Source organism: Talpa occidentalis, unplaced genomic scaffold, assembly GCF_014898055.3.
Source record: "Talpa occidentalis isolate TD23 unplaced genomic scaffold, MPIMG_talOcc4v2.1 talOcc4.2, whole genome shotgun sequence".
Classification (NCBI taxonomy): domain Eukaryota; kingdom Metazoa; phylum Chordata; class Mammalia; order Eulipotyphla; family Talpidae; genus Talpa; species Talpa occidentalis.
The window spans coordinates 362,494-378,644 of record NW_023602073.1 but is presented as its reverse complement, the minus strand read 5'-3'; the positions used below and the strand labels follow the sequence as shown (position 1 = coordinate 378,644).

The following is a 16,151-nucleotide window of genomic DNA, read 5'->3' as shown; positions in this document are numbered from 1 at the left end:
GGAACGCAGCGCCCAGGGCTAGCGACTCAGTGCTGCGGACAGGGCCGCAGGAGGACGAACACGTGTGGACGAGCACGCAGCACGCGAGGCTGAGTGTGGGGCGGGGTGTCCCCAGAGGGCACCCACGCACGCCGGGCCCCTACCTGAGCTCAGCAGCTGCTGCTCCATGACCCCGCAGCCCAGCACCTCCAGCCACTGCCCGCGGAAGAGGATCTCCATCTCGAAGGACGGGTGCGTGAAGGGGAAGCGGCAGTCCACCCATCTCACGTCCAGCCCTGCAAGACACAGGTGCGGTCAGCCGGGGACTGCGTTTGGGAAGAACAAACAGCCGACAAGTCAGGACGCGCTGGGTCAGGAGGCGACAGAGCTCAGACGGGACCACCCGGCGCATCTCTCCCAACGGGGGACACACTCGGCACTTCTGGGGCCTGCGGACAGCACGCCTACGGCCTGGCGGGCCCCGCGCAGCAGAGGGAGCCTCAGCTGGACGCCATGGGACGGGGCTCGCCAGCCCACCAGGAACAGGACGCCCTTCTGGAGCTGAGCGGCAGCCTCTTCTGCCCTCCTGCCCATCGGCTTCCCTGCCTGGGCCAGCACCTGGGGTCAGCCCACAGCGCCCACCTCCATCCGGACTCGCCTTACAGCGGCGTCACCGAGCACCAGGTGCGTCTACCCCTGCATGCAAGTGGCCGGTGATGTCCCTGCAGGTGCGCCGCCCCCAGCCCCTGCCCAGGCTGCGCCTCATCAGGCAGGGAGGGCGCTCGGGACAGTGGTGTGACCGCCCAGCCACGAGACAGCAGGCCACGCTGGCAGGAGCCCTTTCTGCGAGCCGCTTGCCCTGCAGGCTCAGGGCCGCGCCTCCGGGCAGAGCAGAGGGCGTGTGGCCAGCAAGGATGTGCAGCCAGCAAGGGCGTGCTCTTGCGACTGCACAAACATCGCCCAGCGGGCTCGCGAGGAGCCCCAAGGCCACACACAGTCGCAGGGTCGCCGTGGCCCTGGCTGCCGCGGTCACGCCAGGCTGTGGGGCTGGCAGGGCCCCCACCTCTACTGGTGCACCCCAAAGCTGCGGCTGGACGCCCTCGCCACTGCGAACCTCCAGGTGCAAACGCCAAGGTCAGAATCCAGACCAGGTGTGCGGGCCAGCACGGGCCTCTGCTGCCCCCCGCTGGAGCAGACGGGGAATGCGGCGCTGGCCAGGCTCAGGCCTTGCAGGGGGAGCACAGGGGAGCAGGGGGAGCACAGAGGCGTGGGGCGCCCAGCTCCTGACAGAAACACCCGGCAGGAGGGAGGGGAAGGAAACAGAGGGGCAGGGATGGCAGAGAGGAGGGAGGGAGGGAGGCACGGCCCATGGAAGGCAGGAGGAAGCCCTCGCCAGGCCAGAAGCAGACGAAGGTGCAGGGAAGGGGGTGAAGGGGGCGACAGCCGGGCTGCTGGGCTGGGGCCTGGACCGGCTGGGGGCCAGGAGCCGCCCTCAGGGGTCGGGAGGGGCGCTGAGGCTGAGCCAGGGCCCGGGGAGCCAGGGCCGGGGACCTGAAGGGCGTGGGCAGGAGCCGGGGGGGAGCCTCCCCTGCCCAAGTGTGCCCGCGAGGCTGCGGGGCGGCCTTCCCTGGAAAGCCTCGTCTGGACTCCAGGCCGCGCGCGCAAGGGAGGACCCACCGTGGCCCTGAGAGGGAGGAGCGAGCCAAGCAGAGGCGGCGACAAGGAGGGAGCGGCCCCGGGCAGGGCCCCCGGCCATACGGGGCAGAGACTCAGGGTCCGGGCCTGGGCCCACCAAGCTTGACGGCTCCGTGACACGGCCCAGGGTTCCCAGGTCAGGATGCTTGTGGGGTCCCGAGGCGAGCTGGGGCGAGTGGGGGCTCCCATGTGCCGCTTTTCTGGCGAGCGGCCCCGAGGCGGCGGTGCGCTCAGGGCTCACCCGTCTCTAACCAGCTCCGCCGAGAAGGGGCAGCGGTCGAGTGCCATGGGACAGAGCCCCCCCAGCAGGGGCTGCGGCCGCTCATCCCTCGGGGCGAGAAGCCCGGAGGCTGGGCGTGGCGCAGGAAACCGGGCCACAGACTTGGGGTGTCCAGACTTGACCAAGGGCACCAGGCCCAGGAGGCCTCCCAGGCGGGGAGACAGGGCTCGGCGTCCCAGCAAGGCAGGGTGAGCAGACGTCACACGGGGCGGGGGGCGTCGCAGACGGGTGGGGGAGAGGGGAGCCGCAGGAAGGGGGCCCTGAGGACCCGCGGAGGCCCCATCCGTGTCCAAGCGGAGGCTGCGTGCGGATGTGGGGGGATCGCTGGCGGCCGGGGACAAACCACACGGACGGATTATGAGGGATGACGCTGGGAGCTCGTGGGCCCGGGAACAGCGCCAGCTGCCCGCGGCCAAGGGGAAAGCCTCGTAAGGCACATTTCCCCACGGCAGCGCTACGAGAGGCCGCGCGTCCATTGTGGGAAACACGGCCACAGGCTAAAATGCCACCTGATCCCAGCAGGAAGACCCCAGCGTCTCCCAGGCGCCCCAGAGCCTGCAGACACCAGGATCACAAAGACGGCGGCGTGACAAGGCCAAAGCCCGGTGCTGGCGCCGCCAGGATGCGGGAAGAAAGGAAACAACAGCAGTTCACCCAGAAACACCACAGATGGCCGAACAAGCAGAGAACGATAGTTGCAGGCGCGCGCTGATGGCCTCTGACAGGGCGAAAGACGAAATAAAGACGGCAAATGCTGGGCAGAGACAGAGCAGGGGCTTTTTACACGTTAATTGAAATGAGCCGGTGAGAAAGACACTGGGGGATTAAGAGTCTCGACACTGCGGGAAAACGGCTGGCGAACCTGGACGCACGGCAGGGGACACGACTCGAGAGGAAGCACAAGGCAAACCCTGGCCGCAGCGGGCAGAGAGCGGGGTGCAGTGCCGAGACGCTTCATGGGGTCGAGCGTCGCGTCGCTGGAGTCCCCGCAGGAAGGAAGGAAGGGGGAGCAACAGAAAACATCTGAAGACATCATTCAGAGTCTCAAACTTGATGAAAAATGTCTAAAGAGCCAAGAAATTCAACCAATCACAAGCCCTAGACAACTGAGGAAAGTCATACCTACAAAAATCACACTTGAGTGGGCCCCCCGGTGGCGCAAGGGGTTGAGCACAGGGCTGTGAACCTGTCCGCAGCCTCTGCAGCACGAGTTCCAACCCCGGCCGGCCAGGGAGCCACCCCCAGGGCGCAGCAGACCCCTCCTGTCTCCCCACCGCTGCCTCAGCATGGATCTCAGTGGGTCCGCCTGTTCTGCTCCCGCTCTGTCTGTGGGGAGTCCTCTCACCCCCCCACACCTCTGGCCTGCACCCCAGTCACATGTCCCCGCTCCTGCATGAGTCCGTAGGGATGGAGCGACTTAAAGGTAGGTGAGTGTTCAGCTTGTAAGAAACTTGTCCGCATAGATAAATCTTTGGGAAAAAAATTAAGGACTTTCGTCGTGGAGAGACATTGTTAAGAAAATGAAAAGCACCGCCTGAAAGAAAATACTCGAAAAGCCACATGATGTGATAAACAACTGGATCAAGAAAACATACAGACATTTCAAACGCCAATAATAATCAATTTGTAACACGCACAGGTTTGGGGCGCTTTACAAAAGAGCAGGTCCATGTGCCACATGGGCCCACCGCACCGACGTCGCCGGCCGCACCAGAAGCCCCGTCCCATCGGGGTGGCCGAGGTTCCAACGGTCACCCACACGCAGGCCCGTGAAGCTGCACGCAGCTGCTGCCCCGCACGCAGCCACAGGAACGGAAATGGCGTCACCGTGTCAGAAACACTTGGAGTTTCTTACAAGCTAAACACACACCTGCCTTAAGTCGCTCCAGCCCCACGGACTCACGCAGCAGCAGAAACATATGTCCGCACGATGACACACAATATTTGCAGCAGGTTTACTTGTGAGCCAAGCCGTGGACGCGGTCCAGCGCCCACCAACAGGTGGGTGGGAAACACACCACCAGCCACACCCGGGTGTCAGGCAGAACTGGGGTGTGTGGACATGGGGGGCGCCCGGCGGAAGGCCAGGCAGGAGGAGACTCTGCTGCACACAGATCCAGGAGATGCAGCTGGCCACCTGCGCTTTGCCCGCGTCGCCACGGCCGAGACAGACAAGCATGGCCGGGGGCTCGCAGGCTGGCCCAGGCGGGCGCCCCGTCCCAAAGGGTGGGAGGCCAGGACGCTCCTGCCATGCCAGTCAGCGCGTGGGCACGCTGGGACAGGCACACCTGGGCAGGGAAGAGCCCACTGCCAAGGCCCGCCAGGCCCCAGACGCCTCCAGGGAAGGGACCAGGTGGCAGTGACCACCCCGCTAGTGTTGCTGGAAACAGAGCACGCTGCAGAATGCCCTGGAGGGCCCTCCCTGGTCTGCTGACCAGAGGTCAAACCCCCCCCCACTGGAGTGCGCGGGGTGAGCCAGCCCCTCGGCCCTCTCTCTGACCGGGGAGCCAGTCAAGGCAGCCATTCAGATGGCCCCGGCGCGAGTGCCCGCGTGAGACAGAGGGCGGCACCGGCACCGCCACCCCCAGCACGCAGCGCCGCAGTCTCAGCTCAAAGCCACTGCAGCAGAAGCCCGAGCCTGCCCCCGAGCCTGCACTGAGAACAAACTCCGTGCAAGAAATGTAAAAAGAATAAGGATTTCGGGGCCTCCCTGGTGGCGCAAGCGGTTGAGCGCAGCGCTGTGAAGCTGTCTACAGTCTCTGCAGCGCCGGTTCCATCCCCGCCGGCTGCCAGAGAAACCCACATGGCGCGCAGACCTCTCCTGTCTCACCCGCTGCTCCCCTCAGCAGTGGATTTCACTCAATCTGCCTGCTCTGCTCCCCGCTCTGTCCCTGGTGAATCCTCTCACCCTCCCGCGCATCTGGCCTGTACCCCAGCTCTTGTATAAAAAAATAAATCTTTAAAAAAAAAAAAAAAGAATAAGGATTTCTCAGGGGCTAAACAAGGGCCGGGGCTAAAGAAGGGCCAGGGCAGACATGGAAACGACACAGGAGCAGGAGAAGCGCAGAGCCCGGCCGGGAAGGCCGCAGGCACCTACCGTCCCCGAACAGGTCGGTCATCAGCCGGGTGAGCGTCTGCTTGAGGTCGGCCTCCACGAGCTTCACGGCCTCCAGGGTGTGTGTCTCCTGCTTGTGGGCGGAGCGGGCACCCTGCTCAAAGAGCTGCAGGCTTTCTCCGCCCTTCACGCCGGCAAACAGCTGCAAGCGAGAGGAACAAGAGCAGTGAGCAGACGTGGTGTCCACAGCAGCTCGCGCGAGCCCAGCGACCGGGTGACGCGGGCGGGGTCAGCACGGCAGCCCCCGTCGGTGTGTGGGGAACCACGTCCAACAGCTGCACTGACCTGCCCCCATGATGGCTGAGGCCGGATGAGACGCCCAAGCTCGCCGCCGGACGCTGGCCAGCGGGACAGAGGGCGTCCCTGCACATCTAAGAGCTCCGGCCCCAAAGTGCCGGGAAAGACCGGCTGGAGAAGGGCCATGACGCCCTCGGGGAAAGTCTCCCGCGCAGAACCCGGCAGGGCAGCCGCCCTCCCGCTTGTCCAGCATAAGTCCCGTGACTCCGGCCGCGGCTCCAGCCTCAGGTGAGGCGACAACAAAGCATCTGGACCCAGCGCAGAAGGGGCCGGGGCCGCCCCCTCGTGAGTGCTGCAAGCTCTGCCTCCAGCCGCGACCCCTCAGCCTGCCCCAGCCCCAGGAGCCGTGCGCCCTGCACCCTCCACAGGCAATGGTCAGTGCCAAGGGGGGCCCGCTCACCCAGACACCCCAACCCTAAGGCCACCCCCACAGCCACTGCCGCCTCTGCTAGGGCAGCGCCCGGCACACACCCTAGAGCTGCTGCGCAGAGGGCAGAGGAAGAGGATCTTTTCAACCCACTTCACTGTAAGTGCCTGCGGCAGGAGGTGGCCCCCGAAGAGGCTTCCAAGGGGAAATCAGGGGACTGGTGCCATCAGCTCTCCCGGCAAATGCAGAGGCCGCGAGGCCCTCCCAGAGGCTCCTGAGGAGTCCGGCAGCCGCGGGCAGACCTGTCCCCTGGAGAGCAGAGGGGCCGGGCAGGACGCAGGGCTAGAGAACTGCCGCAGGGCCTCCAGCAGGGCCTCAGCAGGCGCAGAGCAGGAGGCGCAGAGCAGGAGGCGCTAACGAGCCATCTGGAGGGGCCGCATCAGAGGGCGCGGGGGCCTGTGATGAGGGAGAGTGGCTCCAAGCAAGGACCAGTGCAGGGCGTCCTGGGGCTGCTGCCAGGCGATGGCACCGGGAAAGGGAGCCCAGCCACGCCCCTGCGGGGGGTGGGGGTGCCAGGGGTGGTCTAAAAGGGGGCGCGGGGTGGGAGGGAGGTGGACACAGACGTCTGACGAGGAGCAACTCAGCCAAGGATTCGGGCGAACGCCCCAGGCGTCCCTCTGGGGGCACCTGCACGGCCCCTCATAAACACCCCTTTGTTCCTGCAAGATCCTCATGAATTATATATTCACCATGAAATATTTACGGCCTCCCCAGGCTAACTGTGCCCTCATTTATCAAGACCGAAGGCATTTCACAGCCCGGTCAGTCTGCAAGCGTTCGCGGGGTGAGACGAGGCGGGAGCTGCTGCATCCTGCCAGGGCTGGCGTGGTTGGAAAATGCCATCCTCCTCAGTCCAGCGAGCAGCTGCCCCTCCCTGGAGGGCGGCAGGGCTATCCAGGCAGGGCGTGGGGCCGCCCTTTCAGCTGCACAAGGGCGCCCTCCTAAAACTTGCTACGTTTTCTTTTATTTCCAGTCTTCCTGTAGGATCAGCACCACCAGCTCATGGCCCACAAGCTCCTCACACAGTCCCGCTTGAGAACGGCCGGCCGCGGGCACGGAGCTAACATATGGTGCGTGTGGGAGTTGGGGGTCACAAGGCCGGCTGAGTCCTGAGCAGCACGCGGGACCCGCTGGGGTGCTGGGGGTGCGCGGGTCAGGCGGTGGTAAAGCAGAGGGCGGTGCGGGGCTGCTCATGACCACTTGCTCTGGGATGTGGCATTTCAGCCTGGCTGTGGGGACACGGGCACCCCCATGCGCAGCTGTCAGCTGCGGTGTTGACTGGACACAGAGGGCCCATGTCCAGTCCTCACGCTCCGAGCCAGAGCACGCGCCCAGAAGAGAAGCCGAGTCGGGCCTGCAGCCCCTGCTAGGGTCAGGCGTGAGGCTGCTGGCCGATGGCTGGAAACGCCCGCCCAGTCTCTGGATGTGGCGTCCTGGGGGTGACAGGCGGGGGGCTTACTCGTGGGCCAGCCGTGTCCCCTGCAGGGGTGACCTGCGCCCAGCAGCATGTCCCTCGCCTGACGGGTCAGTCCAGCCCAACAACGGCCCCACTAGCTCTGGCCCCACTGGCCCTCCCCGGTGACCCCAAAGGCAGGTGTGTGGGCGGAAGCTTTGCCGAGTCTGGGGGGAGCAGCGCTGAAGGAGGCGGGCAGCCTGGCTGCGCCCCCTGGACCAGCGCCTGGGGCCATCTGAGCATACCAGAAGGAAAACAAGAGTTACACGAGGCGGGGCTGACGCGGGGTTGGGGGTGCCGGAGGCGGGGCTGCAAGGCCCAGGGTGGGGCGCAAGACCCAGGGTGGGCGCAGGCTGGGGGCGCAGCCCGGGGCGGGGTCGCAGGCGCCGGCTCACCTGGTGCCGGGAGAAGAGCCGCACGGCCTCCAGCTGGTGGAAGACGGGGTAGTGCTGGCGGTCGATCTGGTCGCGCCGGTACACGTCGCCCACCACCAGGAAGGCGTCCAGGCCGGCGCGCAGCAGCTCCCACTGGTGCGCCGAGGTGTGCGCCCGCAGCATGTGCGAGCGGTTCAGGTAGTAGTTGTCGCCGCGCCGGCGGCTGGGGTGGCCGGCGGGGATGAGCAGGCTGTCGAAGTTCTGCCAGGGCGTGACCACGGGCGGCAGGTCGTCCAGCACGGCGAAGAGCGGCGCGCCGCCGCGGCCCGGGTAGCACGCGTGGAAGTGCGCACGGACACGCTGCGCCAGCAGCCCCAGCGGGTGGTGCGGCCGGCGGTGCAGGTTGCGGCCCACCAGGGACAGCACGCGGCGGCTCAGGTTGCTGTGCTCGTCCTGCGGGTAGGACCGGCCCAGCAGCTCCACCGTGCCCGGGGCCTCAGCGGCGGCAGGCTCCGTGGCCGCCCGACTGCGGGCCGGGGCTGGATGCGAGTGGCCCCTGGAGGTGCCGCTGGCCCTCCTGGCCAGGCAGACCCGCGCCAGGGCGACCCTGCTGAGCGCGGAGCAGACCATCGCGGGGCTTCTCAGGCTGCTGGAGAGAGCACACGCGAACAGCATGTTTTGGGGGTGTCCTAGGGGCTCCCTAAAGGCCCCACCACCCCTGCCGCCAGAGTCTCCCACCTCCTCCTCCTCCACAGGCACAGCAGCGGGCTGGGAGACTGCTGGGGGCCGGGGACAGACTGTCCCTCTAGACCCCTCGCCTCTAGGGGCCGGGCCAGGCGGCGTCTCCCACCACACGCTGGGCCTTGCGGGGAGTGACCCTGCACGTGGCAGAGGGGCCGCGGCCGCCGGCCTGTGCAGGCCTCGCTCGCGCAGCTGTCCCCATGGGGACGCCCTCTGCCCACTGGCATCTGGGCAAGGTGTTTGACTCCCCTCCCCTCTTCACAGTAAACCTGCCCTTTGACTACAAACAAGTGAAAACACCAAAGTGACACCTTCCCTTTTGCTTTCGGGACAGTGCAGAGCCAGACGACTGGAGGGACCCCCACCCCGGGCCCCCACGTCCTGGTCGCCGCGGCTCCTGCTTTCCAGGGACAGAACGTGGCTTCTGGGCCGCCCCAGCGATCAGGACAGGACAGGACGCCACGTTCCCTTTCTGACAAGTCACATACACGCACCGCTGGCGGTGGGGGAGGGTGTTGGGGAGCATGAGGATGGATCCCGGGCTCCGATAGGCGCCAGCAGGACAGCCCTGGACATCCCCCAGGGAGAGGCTGCAGGGCTCCTGCGGCCTATGGACAGGGGCCTTCCGGGAGACTCGGGTGCCCGACGCTGCCCTTCCAGGCACTCACCCCAAGGAGCGAGCCCAGTGCAGCTGTTATTTCCAGCGGGAAGGGCATAAATCACAAGCGACATAAACGCCTCCAGCAGGGGAATGATTAAGCGAATTAAAGCAGATTCACACAGTACAATACCACACCGCCATAGAGCACAGGGGCTACTACGTTTGTAAAGCGCTAAACAGGACAGGGAGGGGTGTGTGGATGCACACCTGCCCCCCACACACACACACACACTCACCGTCCCCACAGCCCGGGGAAGGTGTGCGGGGCTCCAGCCTTGGCCCTCACTTTCTATTTTATTTTTTTTTTAATTTTTTTTTTTTAAAGATTGATTTATTTATTTATACAAGCACTGGGTACAGTCAGAAGCGCGGGAGGGTGAGAGAATCCACCAGAGCCAGAGCGGGGAGCAGAGCAGGCAGAAGGACCGAGGTACACTGCTGAGGGGAGCAGCGGGCGGCAGGAGAGGTCTGCGCGCCATGCGGGACCCTCCTCCGGTGGCCGCGGAGCAGCCGGGGATCGAACCGGCGCTGCAGAGGCTGCGGGCAGCTTCGCAACCCAGCGCTCAACCGCTGCGCCACCGGGGAGGCCCCCTCACTTTCTATTTTAAACGTTCATATTTCTAAGTTTCGAAAACAGTCATTATAAGTCCTAGTTTTTTATTTTAAAATAACAGAGTTATTACTATAAGGAAAACATAACTTAAAAAACATGTCAGGATGAGCTCTAGCCATTTAGCAGCCGGTACAAAATCCACTTATAATCACATCAAGAGTAAGTGCCAGAGTAAATATGACACTGCCGCAGCGTCTCATTAGCCGCGAGCAGTGACGAGGGCAGCGAGGATTCCTCTGACAACGCGGGAGGAGTGACAGGCACGCCAAACGCCGCTCTGCCTGGCCGGGAATCCGCTGTCGTCAGCACAGTGTCAATCACGCGGTGCCATCTTCCCAGGGCAGCCAGATTTTCTAGGAAACTGATGACGTGATCCTTTACCAAATAGTTGCTTCCCAGTTACACCTCCTTAACACAGCCTTTCATGCAGATTACAGCTCAGCTGCTGGGTTCCAGCCACAGGAAGTATTTCTTATTTCTAAGGAAAATGATAAAATGTAGTTCAAACCTAGGCCCTGGGCCTCCCCGATGGCCCAGGGGTTAAGTCTCAGGTTGACACCGCTGCAGCCTGAGCTCGATCCCCGGGCAGGGCGCTGACCCACAGGGCACAGCAGACCCCTCCTGTCTCCCCGCTGCCCCCCTCAGCAGTGGGTTTCAGTGGATCCGCCTGTTCTGCTCCCCACTCTGTCTCTGGGGAGTCCTCTCACCACCCCCCGCCCCACACCTCTGGCCTGCACCCCAGTACTGCTATGCAAAAGGAAAAAAAGATAGCAATATTAGCATATTTTTAATAAGCGAGTTAATTCCCAAAGAGCAAGAAGCTCATTCTAACTGGCCCCTGTCCCCTTCCAGGCCCGGGGAGGGCAGGCAGAGGGCAGCCCGATGAGGGACGGGGCAGCCCAGACACCCTCGCGCCGGGTCTCCTGGCCTAGTTACCTTTCGTGCAGGGAACGCCTTTGTAAACATTAAGTCGGGGTGAAAGGAGTGGGGAAGCCGCAGAGTCTCATTAGCCGGTTTGTTGATTATTCTCAACAAACCACAAAGACATCGTCCCAGCTCCACCCCATCGGCGGCGGGCAGAGCCCAGCACTGGAGGAGAGGCCTCCGGCCATGTCTGCCCGCGCTGCCCGGCGCCTTCCCTCGCTCAGCAGCGCGGCTTCCCTCCCCTGGAAGCCTCTTGATTGCTCAGGGCTCAGGGGCTCGCTCCAGGGGAGTCTTCTGAGACAGACACAAACGCAAGGCTGTAAAGGGTTTCACAAAAACAAATCACTGGCCATGGTTCGAGAGAAATCAGTTTTGCTGCTGCAAGGCCAAGGTCACGATCTGTAATGCAACAGGGGGAGGGGGATGTTGGGGGGCACCGCGGGCCAGGCTGCTGCAGAGCCGCTGGGGACTGTGGGGCAAGGGTGACGCCAAGGGTCCCTTCCCACCACTTCCCCCGCGTCCACACCAGAGTCGCGGCGGGCAGGGGCAGGAGGGCGTCGCCCGCACGCAGGTGCACGGGGAGGCACGGCCCGCACTCTGGGGACAAAGGGGAACCCTCGGCCACATCTCAGCCCCAGGACAGGTGGGTGGGCGCGGCGGGAACGGGGCGGGACCCAGCTGCTGGTGCTGCGCCCCCCGCCCCGCGCTGGAAGGAGGCGCCTAAGTAACTATCCCCCAAATCTGGCCCAAAGTAAGCGCGTGGGAAGCCGACCAATGTGCGTGCAGAACGGTCTTCAAATAAAAGACCCTTCGGCTAATGAAAAAGAATAAAGTTTTCACCCAGACATAATTTAGCAAGCGGAACATCGGCGGCAAGTAAAATTAAAATTTGTTTTAAGCCAACTCACTAAACTGCATATTAAAAACCATTTTAGGCAATTAGAAATATCACTTACATGAAATAAATCGCCTCCAGGCTAAAAATCCTTCGCTGCTCAATATTCCAAGGAAACTGACTGTGTCTGAGGTTCCCAAACAGCCGCCGCGCGAACAGTGGCGCCTCCCCCACCCCCCCCCGGGGGTTGGGAGGAAGAGTCGGGGGCTCGGGGGTGTGGCCAGGTCCCCAATTACAGGTGAGCCTGTGAGAGCGGAGGCGGGGTGGGGGGGGGGATCAGCTCCGCTCCTGAGGCCTCCTCTCGATCCGTCTGTGTGGGGTTCCTGCGAGCACCCCTCGGGACACCACTAAGAAAGGCGGGTGGGCTTGCCAGAGTCACGCACATTTTAGGGCAGAGGGTCCTGAACCCCACCTTGCTCCTACAGGCAATCCAGCACCCCGGAAGGCGAAGGACAACAGTGGCGTCCGCAGGCCTGGCCGTCCAGCCAACGGCCGTGGGGCCACGCCAGCCTGGGAGCGGGCACCCCGGGGCCCTGATGCTGCCTCCCAGGCAGCACCGAGGCCTCCGTCACGGCCCGCAGCCCACTCAACCCGCATCAGGCCCTGCTGCCCGACGGGCTCTTAGCACCACTCAGCAGTGGTGCTAGCAAGCATGATCATCTTGCAGGAGCTGCTGAGGAGGAAGTGCTGGGCAAAATTAAGTGATCTGACACCCTAAAAAGTCCCCCGATGGCAAGAGAGCCCCCTGCCTGTCTCTGCGGCGGGGCACCCAGGACGAGCGTGAGAAGTGCTGAAGTGGTGCAGAAAAACATGTCTGACTCCGAATTTCTCTTCCCCACTCTAAGTTTCCACCTCGAAATAGAAAAAGGACAAAATGCACAATAATCTGTGTGAAAGTCTGCTTCAACCAAGTTGTCACAGCTACTATTTTAACAAGTTTCGCTAAAACTGTAAATGTGCCACCGAAAATACGAGCAGATGTCAGTGAACCACAACCAGGAAATGTGACGGTTTCCCTCGAACCGGCCCCGGAGCGCGGCTGCGGGTGATGCGACGGGGAAGCCGCTGGGGGCGGCGCGAGTGAGGGGCGCCGGGTCACGGGGTCCGGAGGCCCCCACGGCAGAGGAGCGGAGTCTCCAGGGCAGCTCAGGCCTCCCCCGACAGGGGCAGACGCCTCGCAGTCGAGGCTTCCCTGCCCTCTGCTGGTTCCCTCCGCGGACTGAAGCCAGAAGGCTGAGACCCGGGCTGGGACTGGCTGCGCCTCGGGACGCACCTGCTGGCCCCAATGTGTTGTCCGTCCAGGGCGTGCGGCTAGAACGGGGTGCTCTCTGCTCAGTGACGGCTCGAGGAAGGGGACGGATGGGACAATTTCAGACATCAATAGCTCCCTGAAATCCTGCAACAACCAACAGGAAATAAACATCAAGGAAGAATCTCTTATAACAAGAGGCCTAAAAGACGGGGCCTCCCAGGGGGTGCAGGCGTCAGTCTCAGCACTATGAAGCTATCGGCAGCCGCTGCAGCAGGAGTTCCATCCCCGGCCATGGAGCTACCCATAGGGCGCGGCAGACCTCTCCTGTCTCCCTGCTGCTCCCCTCAGCAGTGGATTTCAGTGGGTCCATCTGTTCTGCTCCCCGCTCTGTCTCTGGGGAGTCCTCTCACCCCCGCTCCTCTGGCCTGCACCCCAGCTCTTGTATGCATAAATAAAAAGATCTTTAAAAAAATATATTCTAATTTTCTTACACTTAAGCCAACGTCCGCCATGGATGCTAAGTGAATGAAACATTACCATTCCACTACTCTGAGTGCATGCAATTAGGAAGAAAATGGAGCAAAAAGGGAAATACACTCTCTACATCACAACATTGGTTAAAGCCTCAGCAGCCCAAAGCGTGTGGGCCGCAGCCACCCGCTAGGGCTTTAGGGTGGGCACTGGAGACACCCCTGGCCTTCAGGGACAGGACGAGAGAAGCCCGAAGGGCAGTCTTGCCATCAGTCAGCAAGGGGGCAGCTTTCTGACAGCCAGCCCACAACCCCGAGCGTGTCCCCTAAACAGCCAACTGTTGGGAACAGGGACGCAGTGGCAAGCACCCCCATCCGGAGCCGTCAGCCTGACCTTGAGCCTGGCCGAGAGAAGCCGCAGGGAGGTGTGTGTCGGGACCCTACAGTTCCTGGGGGAGAAAGAGCAGCTGCTCGTGCAGTGGGCACGGCGGCCATGAACATGCTGGACGCAGACGCACGGAGACACTGCCCGCTGTGCCTGTACCCAAAACGATGAGACCAGTGACGGCACTGTCACTTCAGCAGAGTCCCACGTTGGTGGGGCGTCTAGTAAGAAGAGGTGTTTGCTGTCCTTTAGAAAGCAAAGCATTAATTTTGTTCTTTAAAAGATCCTCTAAAAGAAAGGGCTATTTGACGCAGCTCAGCAAGAAAAACAACGGTGGACGTTGCGGCTGCTGCCCACAGGTCAGGGACCTCGGCCTGCAGGTCCCGAGGCCAGACCCTGCAGCTGCTCTAGCTTCCTCAGGGAGGGGCTGCTGTGAGGTGGGGGCCACACACGGGCACCTCGGAGAGCCCCAGGACGTGTTGACTGTCGCACGTGTGAACACACAGACCTGAAAAAGGCGGTAAGTCTGTTCAGGAGGTGTTAATAGACAAGGATTGTAAATTTATCTCAAGAGACTAAAGAGCTATGAAAGTGTAAAAGTCAACATGTCAGGGCCTACGAACATCTGCACTATTTCCTAGACAACCCAGTTAGCTTTACAAAGAAGCAAATCCAACACAATGGAAATCTGACAGCAACTGCGGCTGACCCGCCTTATCCAGACAAGGCCCGCGGCTGGCCCTGGAGACCCGGCGCCGGCGCAGGCCCGCACCTCCCATGAGTGGCTCAGTTAACAACCGCAGCGCTGGGCTTCCCTTTCCTGAAGAGGGTGTCGCCCTGTGGGGCAATGAAGGCGCTCAGGCTTTTGCACCCGTGGCCTCTGCGCCCATCACCTGCGGCCTCGAATTCCGGAGGCGCTGGGGGGCCTGGCTCCCGGCATGCGTGCCTGAAGGCAGCCCCTGGAGCCTGGTGTGCGCCTGCGTGAATGGGCAAACCTGGGCCTGGGCCGGAGCACATAAGGGCAGCGGGCAGTGGATGGAGCAGTGGAGAGCTGCTGGAAGAGGAGCAGTCTGGGGACTTGCAGGACCCAGAACTGCTGTCTCCCCTGGCCTGCTTCCTCCATGGTCATTAGAAAACCCGTGGGGACGATGCCAAGGGCTCCAAGGTTCTCCTTTAAGCTGCCTGGATCGGCAGTGACCCAGCCAGCCCGGAATGGCTGCAGGACAAGCCCACCCACAGGTCCGAGGTAGCCGATGCCGGACTGCGCTTGCCGCCCCCACCCGCAGCCGCTGCTGGAATGGCGGGCAGTGGCGTTGCTCTGAGACCCTCCCACTCACCCTGCCCGAGTCTCCCGGTGGCCCCAGGAGCTGGACACTACTCCAGAGACCTCATGCGGGCCTCTCCTTGCCCTCCCTGGCTGCCTAACCTGCAGCAGATCTCCTAGGACACCCGCAGGCCTGCTGTTCCTTTGCAGGCCCAGCGAACCCTAAATCCTCGTTCTGGACCCGGACCCAGTCACTCATTTTGCTTGACACTCAGAAAGGCAAGAGTGAACCACGAGGAGTTTCTGCAGAGGAAGTCTCAGCCTGAGGAGCACAACCACTCGGGCCAGGACAGCAGGCCCCGCCTGAGGGGGGTTGTGAGGGGGAAGGTGTTGGGGGCTCCCAGGAGTCAGGGTAACTGACAGCTGTGGGTATTTTCGCTCTAGAAGACAGCTTTGATCTTCAGCTGGGCCCTACTGAGCCATCGAAGGTGTTCTCCATCGAGCCCCCAAAGTCCCATAGACCAACACTTCTCGAGCCGGAATCCATCCAGTCCCCTGGGCAGTGAAACAAATCCCCGAGGCCGGGGCCCATGCTGACTTTGTTGGTCTGACCATTGGATGTGGAGCTGCTCACTGATGCCCCCAACTGTCCTGAGTTGGTAATAGGCTAAACCTGTCCCCCAGAGACAACATTTGGGGGTAGTGATCACTCAGAACACAAAGCAGTCGTCCAAAGCAACAATACCCACAGCGGCCAGCTGCCTAGATCAGCTGAAGCCTCCGAGTCTGCGCCAGGACCCCTTTGTGCCCTCTCCGTGGGCGGCAGGGGACCTGGCTTTAGGAGTGCCCGGTTCTGTGCTGCTCCCCGCGGTGGCCACTCCAGAAGAAAACCTCCATTGCAGAAAGTCGCCGTGGTCCACTCTGGCCTTCTGCTCGAGAAGCGAAGTGACCCGCAGGTTCAGGTCCCATTGACTCCAACGTAAGCTGCACAACCTGTCAACTGCGGGAGCGAGAGCCTTCCACCCGCAGGAACACCTCACTTGGCAGTCATGCCTGAATGAGACCTTAAAACAAAATCACACCGGAAGCCTGAGAGAACTTTATCACCAGTATCTTGCCTTCCAGCCTTTTATTTCATTCATGCTGGTGCAGGGCGACTGCCGGGGCTGCCAGCTGCAGGCACCCCTGCTTCCCGACCCCCGGCCTGGCTGTTCCCCCGCCGGGGTCCTGAGATCCGAGGCCGCGGTGCGGGGCAGCAAGAGTCATCCAGCACCGGGCAGCCCACACGGAGGCAGCCCAAGGCGCAGGTGGGAGAGAAGGCCACGG

The 16,151-nt window shown here is 62.8% G+C and overlaps 1 protein-coding gene across 6 annotated transcripts in view; it reads right to left on the bottom strand.

The window, feature by feature from the left end:
* FARS2 (phenylalanyl-tRNA synthetase 2, mitochondrial) overlaps positions 1 to 16,151 on the bottom strand; it is a 43,478-nt gene that overhangs the window by 26,921 nt on the left and 406 nt on the right. Inside the window, exons 1-5 of one of the 6 annotated variants that reach the window (XM_054698225.1) lie at positions 15,575 to 16,068; positions 12,728 to 12,850; positions 7,642 to 8,269; positions 5,052 to 5,211; positions 144 to 275 (exon numbers count right to left, since the gene is read on the bottom strand). In XM_054698225.1, coding sequence (XP_054554200.1) covers positions 144 to 275; positions 5,052 to 5,211; positions 7,642 to 8,250 — 901 coding nt within the window. In that variant the 5' untranslated portion in view covers positions 8,251 to 8,269; positions 12,728 to 12,850; positions 15,575 to 16,068. Of the gene's footprint in view, positions 1 to 143; positions 276 to 5,051; positions 5,212 to 7,641; positions 8,270 to 12,727; positions 16,070 to 16,151 lie in introns of those variants that run through there. The other 5 variants (XM_037518816.2, XM_037518817.1, XM_054698224.1 and 2 more) reach the window with 5 other exon arrangements.